General features: G+C 36.9%; 1 protein-coding gene across 5 annotated transcripts in view; it reads right to left on the bottom strand.

Moving 5' to 3' along the window:
- The window catches only part of CFAP92 (cilia and flagella associated protein 92 (putative)), a 45,153-nt gene that overhangs the window by 17,566 nt on the left and 9,361 nt on the right, over positions 1-18,226 (bottom strand). For 3 of the 5 annotated variants that reach the window (XM_032995805.2, XM_032995809.2, XM_032995807.2), the window contains exons 4-11: positions 17,276-17,483; positions 15,783-15,914; positions 12,694-12,778; positions 8,562-8,722; positions 6,303-6,401; positions 5,511-5,695; positions 2,947-3,836; positions 1,770-1,964 (exon numbers count right to left, since the gene is read on the bottom strand). In XM_032995805.2, coding sequence (XP_032851696.2) covers positions 1,770-1,964; positions 2,947-3,836; positions 5,511-5,695; positions 6,303-6,401; positions 8,562-8,722; positions 12,694-12,778; positions 15,783-15,914; positions 17,276-17,483 — 1,955 coding nt within the window. The remainder of the gene's footprint in view (positions 1-1,769; positions 1,965-2,946; positions 3,837-5,510; positions 5,696-6,302; positions 6,402-8,561; positions 8,723-12,693; positions 12,779-15,782; positions 15,915-17,275; positions 17,484-18,226) is intronic. The other 2 variants (XM_032995808.2, XM_032995806.2) reach the window with 2 other exon arrangements.

The raw sequence follows: 18,226 nt of genomic DNA, 5'->3' as shown, positions 1-18,226 counted from the left end.
ACTTAAAATTATCCCAGTCATCCTGAAACCTCCACTTTCACTGCAGGAACTTGAGCTGCAGCTATCTAGCAAGTTATGCACAGCAGCCAACCTGCTGATTTAATTCTCTTTTTTTTTTTTTTTTTTTCTTTTTAAGACAGGAGATACTACAATAAAATTTCAGTAATACATTAACTACCAAGTCTCTAAAATATGCAATATTATGTTATTTTCTACCTCAAATATTGCCAGCACATAGCTTAAGGAATAAAGGTATTACCAACAGTCACTGAAGAAACAAATAAAAGGAGAAAAGGACTTGCAAAGATATCACAGTGATGGCCACATTGTATGCTTTTCCTTGCCATCGCACAAAATAAACATGAAACCAATTACAGCTATGTGAAGAGGTACCCAAGTTGCATGCAGATCATTAGAATGAATATGCTTCAGAGCTTTAAGAGTAAAGGCCTGGCTCTTCATTAGCTTAGTGAAGTTAAGTTTCATTAGCCATCAGCAAATAAACAGTTCTTGCACCTGAACGGGCCAGCCAACAAAGGGAAACAGGCAGGCACACAAAACCAGCCTGCCCGATCAGATGTGTACTGCATTCAGTTTTCAGCAACTGCTTTGACATATGTGAAATAAAACTTGTAGTAGGTGGGTAATCCATATGTAATACACATTATTCAACACTGAAAAGCAAACATGTGGGAGGGCAAGGGGGAAGGCTGCTACGAGACTGTGTGTATATTATTGCACATTAACAGTAATTTTTTATAAAATCAGATTGATGTCTAGGAGACATTCACTCTTTCTTGTCGCAGGACCAAATGTCCCCTTTCATTTCAAATAAGCTTTGAAGGATTTCAGTTCAGATGTTAGTCTACACAAGCCAGTCTATTTCTAGCAAAAAAGAAAGCAATCACAGTTCATCGCTGCTTTCCAAACCCAAGTTGCTCGCATCAAAGATGGATGGTACCCTTTTCCACCTCTCAATAGACGTGTTTTAATTTACAAATAAATGAACAAAAAAGACATGCATAGAAATTTTTTCATAGTTTAGTAAAATATATAGAGTTGTATGCACATAAGACTTCACCCACTTGCTTTTTCTTTAATCCATCTCACGAGATGTAATGTCAGAGATGTTTTAAGGCCTGCGTGCTGACAAAGTGGCCAACCTGGTAGAGACCCAGCAACAAATCATGAAAAAAAACCCAAACAAAACAAAAAAAAGAAAAAGCCAGGAAGAGGAAACATATTCTCCTAATTCTCACAAAACTTTTCCTTTCTCTAGTTACTGTAGGAAGACAGTTTTAGAATTCTCCACTTAGTTCAAGTGACTTTCTGGGTCTATTAACTCCTACTTGGCCTCCTCCTTTCCTCCATCCTACACCACTTCCATGAGAACAGAGGAGAGAAGTAAATCTTTCCCAGATGATAGTTCTGACACGGGAGTTTTCTCTTTCTTCTGTTTGTATTATTTTCAAATATTTTCTGATATACTATCCTACTGATACACCCCTCTTCTTTACAAATTATAAACTCATGCCCAAACTAAAAGTGGGTTCACCAATCCCAAGTTACCACTACATCAGCAGGTAGAAAACCATGTTCTTCTTTCTCGCCACATCCGATCTAAAATCTGAATTACCCATCAGGCCCACAGACTGCTTTCATCAGGGAAAAGATATCCAGGAGTATTATTTTTTTGTACTTAATATTTACTCTACTTTGCTAACATTTAATTTCTTAATCTCTTGACTATGAATCTGGACAAGCCATACCTGGACAAGGCTTGGAAACACGCCCAAGGAACCACACCTCTGACATAAAGCAGAGATTGTTTTGTTATAGTGCAGAGGGGCTGACAGAGGCGGAAATTATAAAAGATAGCTTCCAGGTCTGTATACAGGCGTTGATGAAAAGACAGTTGTGAGTTATACAGTATTTCCAGTTGTCCATCTTCATGTCTGTAAGTCCTGTAACAAAGTACCCCAGTGACAAGGTTAAAACAATCAGTCTGCATCTTGGGTTTCCTCAGTTCTGCAGGACAATTACTCCCTCTAATGAAATTGGTTTGGTTTTTCCTTTAGATGGAACCTCTTAGGGCCTTCACTTCATATGAACTGTTCTGAAAAAATTATTTTGCACAAAATTACAAAGAAAATATCAAAACCCTCATGACGTAACTGAGTTGCATATGTTTTCTTTTTAAGCCATGTGACAAACATTTGGAAGGAAGCTCACCTCGATTTCATCCGTGTTGTGCCCCTTACCAGCCTTTTTATAGCTACAGAAGCATTATATAAATATTTCTACTAGAAATATCAAAAGTCATACCGCAGCAGTAAAATAAAGCTTCAAGTCAGGTTACAGGTGAGCACTGACAAGAGACAATTTTTCACGCAATAAATAATTTCAGTAACTGCAATGAAGTGACTTGCATCAAGAAAAACCCCAACAAACCACCACAGGAAAGCTTAAACAACATGCTGTAGTGCTGGGAAAAAAAAAAAAAAAAAAATCAATTCTTTTTTAAGCATGAAATTTCAGGGAGACATTAACCTTGAATTTGTCACATTTTCCCCTAAACTCAAAAGAAGAAACAGCTCAAAGCCCAGATCCCTCATAGTGACTATTTTTGTTTTAGATCCCAGTAAGTATTTTTTTTATTATTTAGAATTGGCAGATTATAGTTCTGTTTCCACAAACCAAGTAGCAGCTTAACAAAAAAAAAAAAAGTATGTGTTGCCATCCATCTCATTTTATCTCTACATGGATGATCTGTGATGTAATGTGATGAGAAGATTATACCTCAAGTGAAGCACCTACTGGGACTCATATCCACTACAACCGCACAGGAAGCATCAGCTTTGTATAGAAAGGGATGGGGGATGTATAAATCAAATAAAGCTCTGTATCTAAGGAAATAACTGATGAAAAAACCTCAAAATCTCTTACCTTTCAAAGTGTCTATCCCATAGTCTCTTGATTGCTTTGTCTTTTAATCCCTCCAAGACAAAGAGATGAGTTGCTCCGTCCAGTAAGTGAAAACCAGTAACAACATCCAACTCAGAAACTTTCCTAAGCGTGGTTTTCAGTTTTAATGCAGCAAGAGCCATTCCGACTAAGTGCACAGGATAGCAGTCCAGCTGGAGGGCTTTAGCATTGATTTCTGTAATCTCTTCCACCAAATCATGTAATAAAGATGAATTATTGTAGTCAAAAATGTAGATTATATAACCATATGGGCAATTTGTGACTTGAGCATCAGCAGTTTCTGCATGCATTCCCAATGGCACAGCTATTTCCACTCTTACTTTCAAAAGCGAGTCTGATTCTAGGTAATGTCCCATAGGTAGCAGGGAAGAACTACTCACTGATTTTGTCATCTCCTTTTTTTTATCCTCCTCACTGAAAGCAGCTGTATTTGGAGCTGAGCAGCTATGAATGGGAGCACTGATAGTCAAGTACTTTCTACCCACCAATAAATCAGTTAGACTGACTTTAGCTACCCCATGAGGATGCCACACTTTGTTCCTTGTAGCAGAATTATAGATTGTGGATTTGCAAGCGAGGAAGCTCACCTTACCCACTTTTTCATCTGCTTCATCTTCCCCAAACAAACAGGGCTTTTCTGTGGTGTTTTCCATGTTTCTGTCCCGGTCATGAACCTCAATCTCCAAAGGTGGACCTCTAAGGTAACTCTGTAATTCCCCAGGTTTCATTGTCCCTGTTAGAAGTACATTAACATCCTTAAAGTAGACATGAGTTCCATGGACTTGTCCATGAGTTCGATGAGGTGGAAAGTTATGAAATTTGTATTTGCAGTAGGTGGGAACACACAGTCTCTAAAGAACAAAAAGATGAGGAGAAACAGGTATTTGCATCATTAAGCTTTTCCCTTTTTATTTTTAACCCCACAGAACAATTGGTTTTCCTATTCAAGAAGGTCTGGGGGATGTACTTCACAGCACAAACTATGGTCTTCCAAAAAAACAAAGAAGCCATTCTACATGCCCGGATCCTGGGTTTTGGGAATATACTGTCCCCTTCATCTGCCTATCCTCAACTTTACTGACCTTCCAAAGATGTCAGAAAAACTCTCATTGTTTCTAGATCATTAAAGGAGCATGCTGGGGACTGCAATGGCTCCTAGAGCTTTTTTGATTCTCTGTATGCATTTATCTGTAGCATTTGAGGCCTAAAATAAATGCCTATAGCTAGAAGCTGTGATCTCCATTATTAGCCAACTGTTTACAAATCTGGGGAAGCAAACAGGGAGATTCATTCCACAATATTTGTTGTGGTTTCTCCATGTAAGTGTCCATCATCATTACAGCAGCCCGCATGGAGTGGACACTACCTGTCAAGGACTATCCTGACAATTGCAAATTGGAAACAGTTCATTATTTCATACAGTAGTCCACCTGACAAGGGAAACAAAGTCAAAACTTCTGTGGTGACTCTGCAAATTGCATTAGAAACTACAGAGTGGTTTTGTCTCTGTTATTTATTATGTTGCACAGTTACTGACATTTTTCCCATGTTTCTCTTCAGAAATGCTAATCCAATTCACCTAGTCTGTTATAAGCCCTGCGGTATAAAACTCTACCACAGAACTATATGTGCCATTATTAAATTCCTGGCATAATATGATTGAACTATTTTCACAGAAACAACAACAAGACATCCTACTAATGTTAAGGACCAGGCTGATGAAATTTGAACCAGATCTTTCAAGTTCCCTTATAATTCCACCTCAGACGAGGATCAACAAAGTAAGTAGCTCCTGAAAGCAAAGGTCTTTGTGCTGGGTTTGTGTGAGTGGGGAGGAAGTGGGGAGTGAGCAGCTGTGTGGTGCTCAGATGACCTCTGAGCTCAAGCCACAACAGTCTTTGACCCTAATTTCACTTTCACATCAACAATATATAATATTCACAGAAGACCCTTTTTAAAATATCATTTCTTTAAACCTAAAAATGCAACTATTTGACAAGAGGATATACTTTCTAACTCATCTCACAAAATTTACAAATATAAGACCAAAAACTTTAAACTATATTCTCACCAATATAGAACTTCTTTTGTGCACAGCATTTTTTAAGAGGTGGAAGATTTGCTATTTTTTTAAGTTAGATAATATTTTTAACACAGGAATATAAGTTGTTCTAATAAGTAAGTCAGCATCTACTGACTTGTCAGCAAATTGTTGCAAACAATATAGCGCTGTGACTGAACTAGATCTTCTCTCTTACTCAAGATCCACTGCTCAGAAATCAAAATGGGATGACTATACATAAATTATTGCCCTTGGAAACACAAGGATTGTTGTTTTGCTGCCAGTGCCTGTAATAACACAGGCATGAATTTGGCCACATGGTTTTCAGGAAATATGTTAGCCATATTCTCCAATTTTGCTATAAATAAGGAAAGTTATCTTTAAAACCATGCCCATATTTTAAGCAAAACTACTTGAGGGTAACAAGGAAATTGTTTCAGAAAGAAGTACCAGTATGTGTTACCTGCAGCATTTCTATTGGCACAGGTGTGTTTGGGAGGCAGGTAGCTGAATTAATCTTTATAATCAGTGGATTCAATTCATGTTTTTGTCTTTCAGACAGAAGAGGTGTTTCCACAGTGAAAGTCACATACGCATCTAAAACTTTAGGATTGTTTTCTGCCAGACGACTGATCACTGATTTTTCTCCTTTTGAAACATACAAGATTAAATACTGTTATAGAAGCAAATATACAGTTAGCATAAACACAAAAATAAAAGCAGTTCCAAGACTTTTCTTCAGAATTAAACTCTTCGTTAAAGGTAAACAAGCACCCTTAAACAAACTGGCTTCTCTGCAAGGAGCTTTGCCACATCCATTCACTCAGCAGCTGAGTTCCATGCTGCATGACATATAGCTATTTCTGTCTGCATGCACAGAACAAAGGGGAGATTTAACTCACTACACACCAAAATAGGACAATATATATTGATAAGGAATGTTAAACAAGTTACAGTCAGAAAACCACAGAAATAATCCACTCTACTCTGACCAATATCCCACTTTCAACACATTCCAAATCAAACAGGATACAAGAACTTAGATGCACAATGCGGAATTATTTCTGACATCCTGCCCTTCAGAGCACACAGACCTCTGAACAGGGAAATCCCAAATCTTTCTGAACTAGGCAGCTTTTATCCAGAACATGAAATTCCCTAGGGATCTCATGACAGTTTCCATGAGGCTGACCCACCAGCGCGGGCACTTCAGAGCAGGAGACAGGGAGTCGCTCCCTCCCTAACAGAATAATACCTGAGAGGAGAGGCATGACATCCAGCTGCAGTGAAGCCATGCCATAGCTCTTTGCCACAGCAGCATCACTATTTCTTTTAGGACCAGAACCTCTTCTACCTGTTGATGGAAGGCAGGGTTGGACTGAGTAGGAAGGAGGAAACATTTTGTTGCAATTAATCAAAGAAGTAATTTAAAATTTACTGCTGTAGGTAGCATAATTCAGTATCGTCCTGAGAAAAAGGTATCAATTATACACTTTAACACAAACTTAAGCTAGTATTTCAATATGCTCAAATTTCCATTGCACAGTCCACTATACTGTATGTAGTATCCCTACTTTACAAGAAAGTTAAATTTGCAACAGCAAGTATTAGAATCTCATGGAATTACCAAAATTAAATTTATCTTTGCCGCCTTATTATTCTTCCTTGCATATATGCACTATGACACATTTAAGGTACTCTTTGTGATATGTATTCTATTGTTTCCAGAAACCTGTATTTTATAACTTCACATCTACAAAACAGGAATATTGTCATTCCTTTACCTCACAAGGACACCACGAAGATGATAAACTCATTACTATTTGTCATTTTATTAGAGGCTGAGTAATTATTCACAGAATTCCTTTTGCCCAGATCCAGTCTTTACCCAAACAGTAAAAGCACGGTGAATCCCAGCCTCACGTATTTAAATCCTAGCTCCAGATGCTTTGTCCAACCAGTTTATTAAGCAAACACAAAATTTCAGCACAAGTAGTTTAAGTTTGACAAAAAATATAGCAAGTGAACAAAGCAGCTTAGAAGAAGAATGCAAAAATATTACTGCTGGTGGTCCTGGTTTATTCCTACAATAAAATGAATGGCAGAATGTTTTAAGGACAACCTTTACACTTCAAATGAAAGGAAAGAGAGGCACGCAACGTATTACTGAAGTTTTAGCTTTTAAAAATAGTAATGTGACAAGAAATATTAGCAGTACCAAAATTGCACTGGGGAAAAAGCAGTCCACTCTAAACATAAGCAAAATGATAACCCACATAGAGAACTCTACAAAGTGCATAACTGTTTATTGAAAGCTCGTAAATAAAAGTTCCTACTGCCTTAATTTCAAAAGAAATAGCATGTGGAAGTTTGAGAGATAATTGCGTGGAACTGATGACAATAAGTCACGAGTCTCCAGAGTCATGGGAAAGAAAGTCCTGACCAGCGCCGCAAGGTAACAGAGCAGATGTGGTTCAGGGTTAAGCTCTTCAAACACACCCCTGTGCTGCAACCGGAGCTGCCTACCACCACATAGGGGCACACGGGAGGGCTCCAGAATGCCTGCCTGCTGCTCTGCATGCCCTGTTTTGCATCAGTGTTTTCTTTCCTACTCTTGAAAAGGTCTGTCCATACAAGCAGGAGCACCAAACTCTGCCACAGCGGACAGCAACAGAAAACAGTTGTCAGGTAAAGATTTGGTTGACACTATCAGTGCATTCACTTATTTGGATGGAACGAGACTACAACTAAATGTTACCGTTCATGCCCGGTGCTGCTTATCGATAAGCAAATGTACTTTTTGTAATCTGTACTGGGGGCAATGTCTGCTGCAACCCTGTGATGCTGTGCTGGTTTTTGGCCAGACAAGCATGCTATTTAACATGGATGAGTTAATATATGCTCTAGTGTCCATTGTCACAGTGGTTATCATCTCCTCCCATGTTTTACAGGGCCTTCAGCAATTGTAGGCTACAGATGAGAGAGCAAAATCTCACACAGTAGGGCTTTGGTTGTTCATTTAACATAATGAACTAGCACTGGAAAGAAAAACGGACTGTAAATGACAGAACAAAACCTGGCCTCTAATGGAAAAAGCAATGCAAGTGATATGATACAACAGCTTGATAATTTCGCAACTGGAATAGTTGGTTTAGCTCCAACACTACTCTTTAACTGTTCTACAAATGTCATCATTGCACACCTAAATCCCTTGCAAATATCTATCACTTCATCCCTGGAACACTCCAAGTGGTAGAAAAGGACCATCATCATCCCTGTTTCACACTACTAGCTAAGGAAACTAAAAAATAAAGTTTTATTAGCTGCTGAAGAAACACAGAAAGCTCATGGTGGAGCAGAATAAAGTACAGGTCCCATAACTCTTTTTTTTTGTTGTTTTAACCTTGAGCTATTTTTTTTTTAATAATAATAATATTAAAACAAAACAAAACAAAAAAACAGAATTCCATATCTACCTTTTCAAACCTAGTCCATAGTTTTATTCAGAACTTACCACTTGTGGTGCCTGTTTTGTCTGCTCTGTATGTCAGAATTCTCACATTATTTGCTTTCTCAGTTTCTTTTGAAGTTGAACTAACTGGAGAAACAGCAACTGCTTTCTGCTTCAGATGTTGGGCCTTATCCAGAAAACTGCTTTTTGCAAATTTCACATTTCTGAAAACATGAAAAAGATCTGAAGTTATTTAAGAAATATGAAAAAAAAAAAAATCCCTGTTCAACATTTTATTGATAGTAACATAGACTACAAGAGCTCCATGTCATCAAGTCATCTCTGAGTGCGACTAGTATTACATGCTTGGGACACAAAGTCCAACTCTCCCTGACTCCTGCCCCCATAGCTTCTCACAATGATTGCTTTAATGTTTTCTGGTGCTGAATATTGTCTCCAGATTATCATATTCAATCTACAGTGTTTTCTCTCAGATTTACTAATATGTGCAACATCTTCCCTTTTATCCTTGGCATTAAATCTTTCAAAAATCCTTTCTTCCTCCTCCTCCCAGGAATTTTAATCTCAGAGGTCTAAATTCTTCAGCTGCTTCACAAATATTATTTTAATTCAGGAAGGCATCCATGCAGTGAGCAACAAATCAAGACTGTGGCTGTGGAGCTTGAAGCAATGTATATTTATAGCACTAAAAATAATAATTCATTACCCAGATTAAGCTAAGCATTTCCCAAATAACTGTACCTATCCTCAGAGATGTTTCAAAAAGGATCATAGTAATAGCTGGGAGTGGGTAGAGAGAAGGTTGTTTGTGTGGTTTTACAGCACTAAATGTGATCAACATTGAAAATACAGCTTCCTGACATGTCTGTATTCCTATAAAGACATAGTAAAAATTGTTAATAACTGTAATATTAGCTAAGCAGTGAATGACAGACTGTCAAAATAATTGCTTTGGAAACAACAAATCAAATTTTAGAAGTTTACATGTGGTTTTGTAAGTAAACTGTCATGCTAAAAAAAAAAAATCAGACCTGCTAAAACTAAAAACAATAAAGCTGTTTCATTTGCCTTGATAAAAAATAAATAAATCACTGCAAAGAGTCAGAGACCCTAGAGACCATCACTATATATAGGAACCTCCAGGTGTTGGGAATAAATGAAGGAAACTGTAATGTGGAGTTCATGGAGGTAACATGGATTTGTTGGAAAACTCCCCACTGAAGATTGAAAAACATAGAGGCTATCAGACCATCTGTGGGCATTTACATCAATATTAAGATTTTTTCTGGAACCAATTTAAGAGAAGAAACGCAGCATACAATTATTGTGACTATCATATTTCCTGGCTATAGACTTTTGATACAAAATGAAGGAAGAAAGAAGTTGATTCTTCAGGAGAAAAAAAAAAAGAAATCTTTTCCAGGTATGCAAAGGAACAGCAAGACTTTGCCAATCAAATTGGTAAAACATAACCTCCTGAATCTCAGATCTGCTTTTAGAGTAAACACGTAGGCTGCTTGGCAGGTAACTCACTAGTTCTCTGTAAGGCATGATCATGATGATACTAGTTCTTTGAACATGAAGCTTGAAAGAAACATCACCACAGTCACAATACAGGTGGAATAAGAATGTTCAGGTATATGAAAGAGCAACAGTGATGTATGTAAGGATATAATGTTCATTCCTGTTATCCTGTTCGAGCTTCACTTTGAAGAGGTAAATTTATCCAGAAGAACTAATATCCTCATAAAGATCCTTACATAGCTCTTGTGTCATTAGACTGTAATACCTCTATATTTCCAGTAATTAGAATACTTCTACCTAAAAATTATTTCTATTCCAATTAATCTGTACTGAAAGTTAAGTTTAGATGAAGACTAAATACATACTCTTCATTTTTCAAAATACTGATCTCATTTGTTGATGTTTCAGCAGGATGTTCTTACCAGCATGACAGACAGCATAAATGCATGCAAGGGAACTGTAACAGCATAAGGAACTGCACTTTCAGACTTAAACCGGACAAATATCTTTCAAATATCCTTATACTTCAGCAGTATAGATGCTTACAAAATGCAGAGCAAGTCCAAAGTAAGGTAGTGCCCTGGGGTTCTACATTATATCTTACACAAGGTGGACAACTCATCTTTGAGCAGAAAGGACATGCTCATGGGACACAAAGCAGCAACAATTCACATCCTGAGTTACAGAGCAATATTTCACCAGTGCTATTTTTGGAGTAAAAGCCCTACTTAGTTTCAACAACACCAACTCATATTTACACTGAGTATCTCCTCCCATAAATAAATCCCATTTCAAAGGTTGTTTTTTCATTTCTATTATCACAAACAGCTATGTAAGACATAAACACACTAGCCCAACTGATTCTAGCAGTTACAAAGCTTCAGAGGGCCCCATTTTATTTTATTATGCAATCATATGGTATTTACTTTCCTACTCAAATACACAATGCAGAAAGAAATAGCTCAGTTGGCAAAGGCTATAATATGGTGAACATGAACAGGAAGTGTCCATTTAGTCTACAGACCAGGAATTGAAGACTGTTAAAAACAGAACAGGCAGCAAGCCAATAATTATGCAAGATGATGTAGCAAGACATAGATTAAAAATCAGGATTTTCTCAAATCTTACAATACAGCACCTTTGTTAAAGCAGCATTCAGTCTCTAGCAGCTCAGAAGAATACAGGCTAGGGACTTAAAACAAAGTGTCTAGATTTTCTGCATGTTGGGAGAATGTTTGGGGTTTTTTGAAATACAGTTTTGCACTTAAATGAAAACTATCTGAAATAAAATATTTTGCTTCCATGTGCAATTCAATGTTCTTGCTGATTTTCTTCATCTCTACAACTGCATGTTTTCTTTCTGCAACACAAAACCCTTATGATTTGAACTGCAAGATTCACTTACAGATGCACTCATCAGAAATGGTACTGTTCTCACAATGTACAAAATACTTGGAAATATTCATCCATGAAGCTGAGTTCATAAATTTGTGCTGAAGGTATGAAGAGTCCTTTCATTGACTTCATTATCTTTTGAGCAGAGTAACAATCTGACTAAATCTTGTACAGGAGAAATTCTTAAACTTACAAAATAGCATAAAATTAGAAAGCACGTCACAGAATACAGGAGTCGATTTGTTATCTTGTGTTATCACCAAATCAGTTTTTAGAAACAAAATGGGAACCTTGGAAAGTCATTTAAGAGATTATATTTTTTTAGATGACATTCTGGATGATGTATTTGAGATACACCCTATTCATGATTCATTTCTATTTCTCTTTCAAGTTTTCCATTATGAATAATAATCACGAAAATGTGATTCTTTTAAAATGTTATAGTTTCTCAAGTCCCCAACCCTCTAGCCTTTTTTACAATTTTAAGAGAGTTACATGCTAATTGCTAGAAATTTACCACTGAAAACTATTAAAACAAATGACTTATTAAACCAAAAGAGTGAATAACTGTTCCTAAAAGCAGAACAGAGCAAACAGGGAACTACACTACTACAGCAGTAGAAACTCATGATTATCTCATTTGCTTTAGACAATTACCTCGTGGTAATTTGACCTGATGCAAATTGATGGTTACAGAGTTAATCCTTTGAGCTCACCCAGCACTCAAAGCCTGTTCTGCTGGCAACTGTTACTGTTGACACTACCTTCAACCTTTCCAAAAGAATGAGGTACCCTGGATATAATCACTCCTCACTTGCCACTTCCTAACACTTTCAGTTGAGCAACTAACTAGCAACAGAGTAACTCCTACTTCCTCCTCCATCTAGTCTCACTGACACTATTTTGTCCCACAGATTATCTGAAGTCACAAGGTACAAGTGAAGAAAAAACACGCACCATCAAGTACGCCAAGAAAAGTTTGTTGTTTTATGTAATTATTTCATAAACACCTACTTCACCCCAAATATACTATTAACCAGCTTGATGTATTAAAGGGGATCTTGATGCTTTTGGTCCCTTCCTATAATCAGTAGGCATGGGTGCAAAAAGCAGTAGATAGCCACTTCTGAAACCACGGTATAACTACAAAACATTAAAAAAAAAAACCCAAACATAAATACTGAAAAACAATTACATATATTCAACTACATTTTTAACACATGAACATTTCCCAGTGCAAGAGCAACATTCTTACCTCACTGTACTTAAGTCATCTCTCCTTGATGGATGTGTCAAACCAGAATTAGATGTTGCTAGTTCATTCAGATCGGTCTCTTCTGCTGAATTAAAACAAGTTTTACACTCATCATTAAGTATTCCTATGTTTTGATAATTCAAACAAGACTAACAAAATGCATCTGTAAAGCTCGTGGGAAACTTCATGAGAAGTCTTATGCAAGCTGGATTTGTAACTCAAAACCATGATCCATTTAATTTTTGTCTCCATGTAAAGGATGATTTCAATTAGCTTAATACATATAAAGTAAAATATTTTTGATGGACTTTGAGAGATCATGCAGAGAAACTAAAGTATTATGAAGTCATACTTTATTTCCTAGAAAAATAAGTTCCGTGGTAATTATCATGCTGCAGTTTAAAACAAAACTAGGAATTAAAAAGTAATTAAAATGGGGTGAGAATACCCCAAAAATATTCTGTTAGCTCTGCATGTCCTATCTGTCCTTAAGTAGATACTGATGTCAATAACATTATCTTAATGCATGAAAGACTGCATACATAAGAAATAATACATTACTTTTGCTCATTTATTTTAATAAAGTGTTCTAATTGCTATTGTAGTGAATACAAAAAAAGAGTAATATTACCAGTGTCCAGATCTCTTATACAATATATAGAAATGTCCAGATATTTAGTCAATGTTTTATATATGCCATAAGTATGGTACAGTACCCCTAACTGTATTCAAATATCATTTTATTATGGAAAAACACTCTACAGTCACAGATTTCAGTGCTAATTACTCAACACTTATCCTCACAATGTAGCAGTCTTAACTACAGTGAGATGTAGGTCTTAATTACGGTGAGATTAGAGCAAATCAACATCGTATGAATAGCAAGGAGAATTTGCGCTTGAATAGCTGAATATGTTCCACATAAAAAAGAACAAAATTTGTCATCATCTAGAAGTATTCAAAGGTGGAGCAATGCAAGATTAGGTTTTTACCTGGCTATAATCAGGCTACTGAGAAACTGTAACAATTTACCTGTTTTACAGAGCACAAGTACCGGTACATTCAGTAGTGCATAGAGTTTTTCAAAGTCAATGAAAAGAAACTTAAAGAGATCTTCAGGACGTTCCTTTCTTCCTTAACACAGAATGGGTTAGCAAGTAGGCAAAACACTGGCATTTTTTCATTCATCTGAACCACAAGCCATGTTCCTGTCCTTCATCTCCTTGAATACACTCTCTACCTTTGGAGACTTCACTATTTGGTCTATCAATCCTCTCTGGGCCCATCACTAGATGGCACTACTACCAAAATACAGATGCATTCTGCCAGCCTAATTACCCCAGCAATTAATCTACTCCTACTTTAATGGTGCATGTTACTAATCATTAGAAAACAAAAGAAAACAAAAGAAAAAAAATTAAAATAATCAATAGAAGCTGGTGACAGACTGCTCCCCAACATAATGTAAGCAGCCCTGCATCAGATGCTAATATAGGAGGAAATCACATTATCTGCTGAATACCCAGTATCTTACTGCAGTAACAAAGTTTCCCTTTGGATAATTTTATCTAAATATTTGGCAAGTCTATTTTTGTTTGTAGATCTAACAAAATCACAGACATAACACAGAGGGAGGAACTAGCTGTTAGATCCTTTTTCACCACAAGAACCTAAAATTAAGGGAAAAACAAAGGAAAACAAACAAGCAAACATCTTGTTTGCATTTTCACAATATTATTGAAGTCAAAATATAGAGTTTCATAATAATTGCTTTCCGGTACTTTTTGGACATGTTTTTCTTCATAAAAACCTTCTATGAAAACAACTATTAAATTGCAAGGCCAACTGCCTACAAGTAGAAATTTTCAAAATAAAAAGTCTATGCTGCTTGAATTCAGTCCTTTGGTACATATATGTATCTGAGATCTCAGATGATGATTAAACACATATTTCCTCTGCCCAATAGCACACTATTGTTCATTGTGTTGCTCAGTGAAATAATATTTCAAGTTAGCTTTTTCCTTACTGCACAATGCAGGTCTTGGTGTAACTTCTTACAAAGCATCCAAGGACTAAACCTGCTGTAGCAAAAGTATTACTGGAGTCCTCCTAGAGAGTACTATAACACTCATTGCTAAAGTATCTCTTTGCTTTCTCAACTTTAGCAATTTCTGCATTATCTTCATTGTGGAGACTGAAAATTGAAGTACAAAGAAATAAGGGAAATTCCACTAACCTTGGCAGCCCAACTGGAAAGCCAAAAACCTATTTTTTTCAGAATTCTCAGCATTATGTATTTATTTTAACTTTCTTTAATTAAGTTTTCATTCATTTGCTCTTGACTTCATTTGCTGTTGTGAGCTCTCAACCCCCATGATCTCCAGCCAGGCACTGTAACAAGGTGCCATGTGCTTTCTGAGTACAACGATGCACATAAATCCCAGCTTTGTGGTCAGCAGGCTTGAACTGGGCTCCAGAATGCAGAAGGAAAGCTAGCAGATGGGTTTAAGAAGATGTAGCTACAAACACACTGATGCTAGATGAAGAACTTGACAGAAGGCCAGTTTTTATTGTTATTTGCGGCAGTATTGCAGCAGGTTCTCAGCTGGCACAAGGCAAGGCCAGATTACAAGACTGCATACAATTGGGCTCCCACCACTGTCAGGAATAAACTTTTACATTTCTCCACAAACTAGAAATTCAAAGAAAATGTGACATTCTGCTACTGGACTCCAGATACCTACCAACAGCAGAAAAACAGCAAGAATCTGGGAGCTTATGTTTTAGTCATGGCTCTAGATGTTAATGTAATCGCTTACAACCATGAAGCAGCAGAAAACCCCGATGTTTTTTTTCCTAGCATTCCTCAGAAACTTTCTGTGAGCCAGCTAAATCTCTTTTCTGTCCCAATTCTAGTCCAAAGCTATTAAAAATTTGTTCTAACTATTAATACCTTCCGTTTTCCTGCACCACCTCATTCCCTCAGCAGATTCCTCGGTCCTGTTCCTGCTTGCCCATTAGTCAAGGTACCATTGCACTCCCCCTCCCTTTCCACCCATAAGCCAATTCCAGTTCCCATATTGTTATACCTTCAGCAGGAAGGGCTGAAGACTTCTCCTGTGCCTTGGGCTTCTTCACTGCTTTGATTCTTGTACGGCTGGGTGCTGGCTGACTCTCTTCAAAGAATTTTCTTTGCAATAGTACTGTGTGTTTTACCCCACCTATCAGGAAAATAAAATAAAATAAATTCCCTGGTTTAGACTTCATTACTTAGTCTGGTTGAGCCACTCAAATTTTGAGCAATGATTTTCCCATGGCAGTTCTTCCCCTTTTCCTACTATCTATGAGAAGCCACTCTTAGACTTCAATTCTGTTCATCTGGAGATGGAAGTCACCAGAGTTACTGAGATTTACCTCAAAGTCCACCGAAGAATCTAGCACAAAATGTTCCCCTTGTGTACTTCACAAGAATACATATTCAGAAGAAAGTATTGGGGCAGTTGAGGTCAGTGGGAATTCCCAGAATACTGAGCCTGCAGAGGAGGCAAACAGCCCTGGCAGTGAGCTGAGTGGACTTCGTCATACAGACTCCTCTGAAAGTGTGCAACCGGAGAAGGAAAAGGTTTTAAACTGTGGCTAAAATGTAAGGCTGCACTTAAGAAAATACTGAACTACAAACAAGTCTTCATTCCTCATCAACAGCTACTCAGATGCTCAACCTATCTAAAGAGGAAAACTGAATGCTGTCAGAAATTTCCACCAATTGCAAAGTCTATTTGCTGATAAACCCTACCACATCTGAGCAAACATTTGATTTATTAATATCAGTTCAATCAAAAGAAACCCAACACCCTATCAACTAGCATTTAAAATCTTATAACCTCACCAAATCTCTATCCACTCATACACATGGGAAAGCGAGAAAAATTACAGTATTTTACTAACAAATTATGAATATTTTAACAGTAGTTTCAAGACATCAGAACAAAGGATACCCCATTTCCTATAGGTTTCATCTCATGAATAGTCCTCTGGTATTTATTAAGGACCAATATCTCATTTCATACATGTCTGTAAGACCCCTAAGAAGGTCTCTCTCCTCTAATTAAATAAACGCAATTAGTAAAAATTAATTATAAATTATAAAATAACTGTCTCTGAAACCACTGACCTTGAAGCTAGTGTGACCAAAATTTAGGGATAGATTCAAGTTATGGGGAGAAGATGAAACTGAAAGGTGTACAGCATAAAAATGTGGCTGTACAAGTTTTTGCTTCTTCTCAGGACAACAAAAAGAAAAATCCATCTTTGAAAAATGAATACGTTAATTACTATCATTACTACCTAACAGCCTCAAATAGCTCGCTAGTTTTCAAAAGTTCAGATTATAGGCCTAATTATATTTTCCTCCCATCAAACTTTTCAGAAAATGACTCATGCATCCATTAAAACACAAATGAGTAGGAATTATTTTAGTGGGAATGACATATGAATGTCAAATAATCTCAACGATAACTTATCAATAGGTGCAGTCACAATTTCCAGATATGTTTTACAACGTTTCTGTTTGCCTTAGACTTACCAACATCCTCTGTGTCTCCTTCTAGTGAAGAAGTAGGTTTTGGTTTACCACGCCCCACTTTTGAGGAAACTTTGTCCTTGGTATCCCAGATTTTTAAAATTATTTTATGATCTCTTAGTTTTATTACATATTCATTAGTGACATCGACAACAACACTATGGTTCCATGATATCCACATCTTGTCATTTTCAAACCATGGTGTAATAGCCTATTAAAACAAAAGATGAAAATTTTTACAGGAGCTGAAGAACTTCTATTCACATGCTGACCACTATCACCACGGCTCGCAAATAGTACATTTCTTATTTCTCCAGCTTGTGCTGGGTCTTACATGATACCCCTCTCCCTTCCTGTGTCAGAGCAGCATACTTTGTTGGATTCAAAGTAGCCTTATGAAGTCAAGATCTGATACAAAGATCTGAGATAAGAACAAAGAGTAATTAAGCTGTTGCTCAGCATGAGATCGTGGACTGAAGACTTAATGGAATACTGTAAAAGCAAGTATATACACTTTAAAATGCTGAATTGGTATTTATAAAACTAAAGTACCAGCACTAAACTTCTCACGTATATGATGGTAAACTGTAAGAACAAAGCACTCAGAGTGCCAATATAACACATTTCAATCAGCTACTTCATGAGTGCATTTTGTCTAACAAATACATCAAGCTGATACTCAGAAGAAGTGTAAAGCAATCAAAGAGGGCCATTAGAAAGATTGCCGTGCAAAGACAAAACCTGAGAGTATTTAAAACCACCAGTCTATCTCTCTCTGTCTCTCAAAAAGAAAAGTAATTATTTTAGTATCGACCTTGTAGAAATAGTTTCTTAACAAACCAAGGTGTATTCAAAACAATATATCCAATTTTTACATTCCTGGATTTGAATGTGCAGGATTCAGTTAGACACAAGCCTAAACAAAACAAAATTTGCAAAATTCTTCAAGTACCT

This window comes from Tyto alba, unplaced genomic scaffold (genome assembly GCF_018691265.1).
Source record: "Tyto alba isolate M040663 unplaced genomic scaffold, T.alba_DEE_v4.0 Super-Scaffold_49, whole genome shotgun sequence".
In the NCBI taxonomy this organism is placed as follows: Eukaryota; Metazoa; Chordata; class Aves; order Strigiformes; family Tytonidae; genus Tyto; species Tyto alba.
The sequence above is the reverse complement of the archived record's forward strand: the minus strand, read 5'-3'. Positions and strand labels throughout refer to the sequence as shown.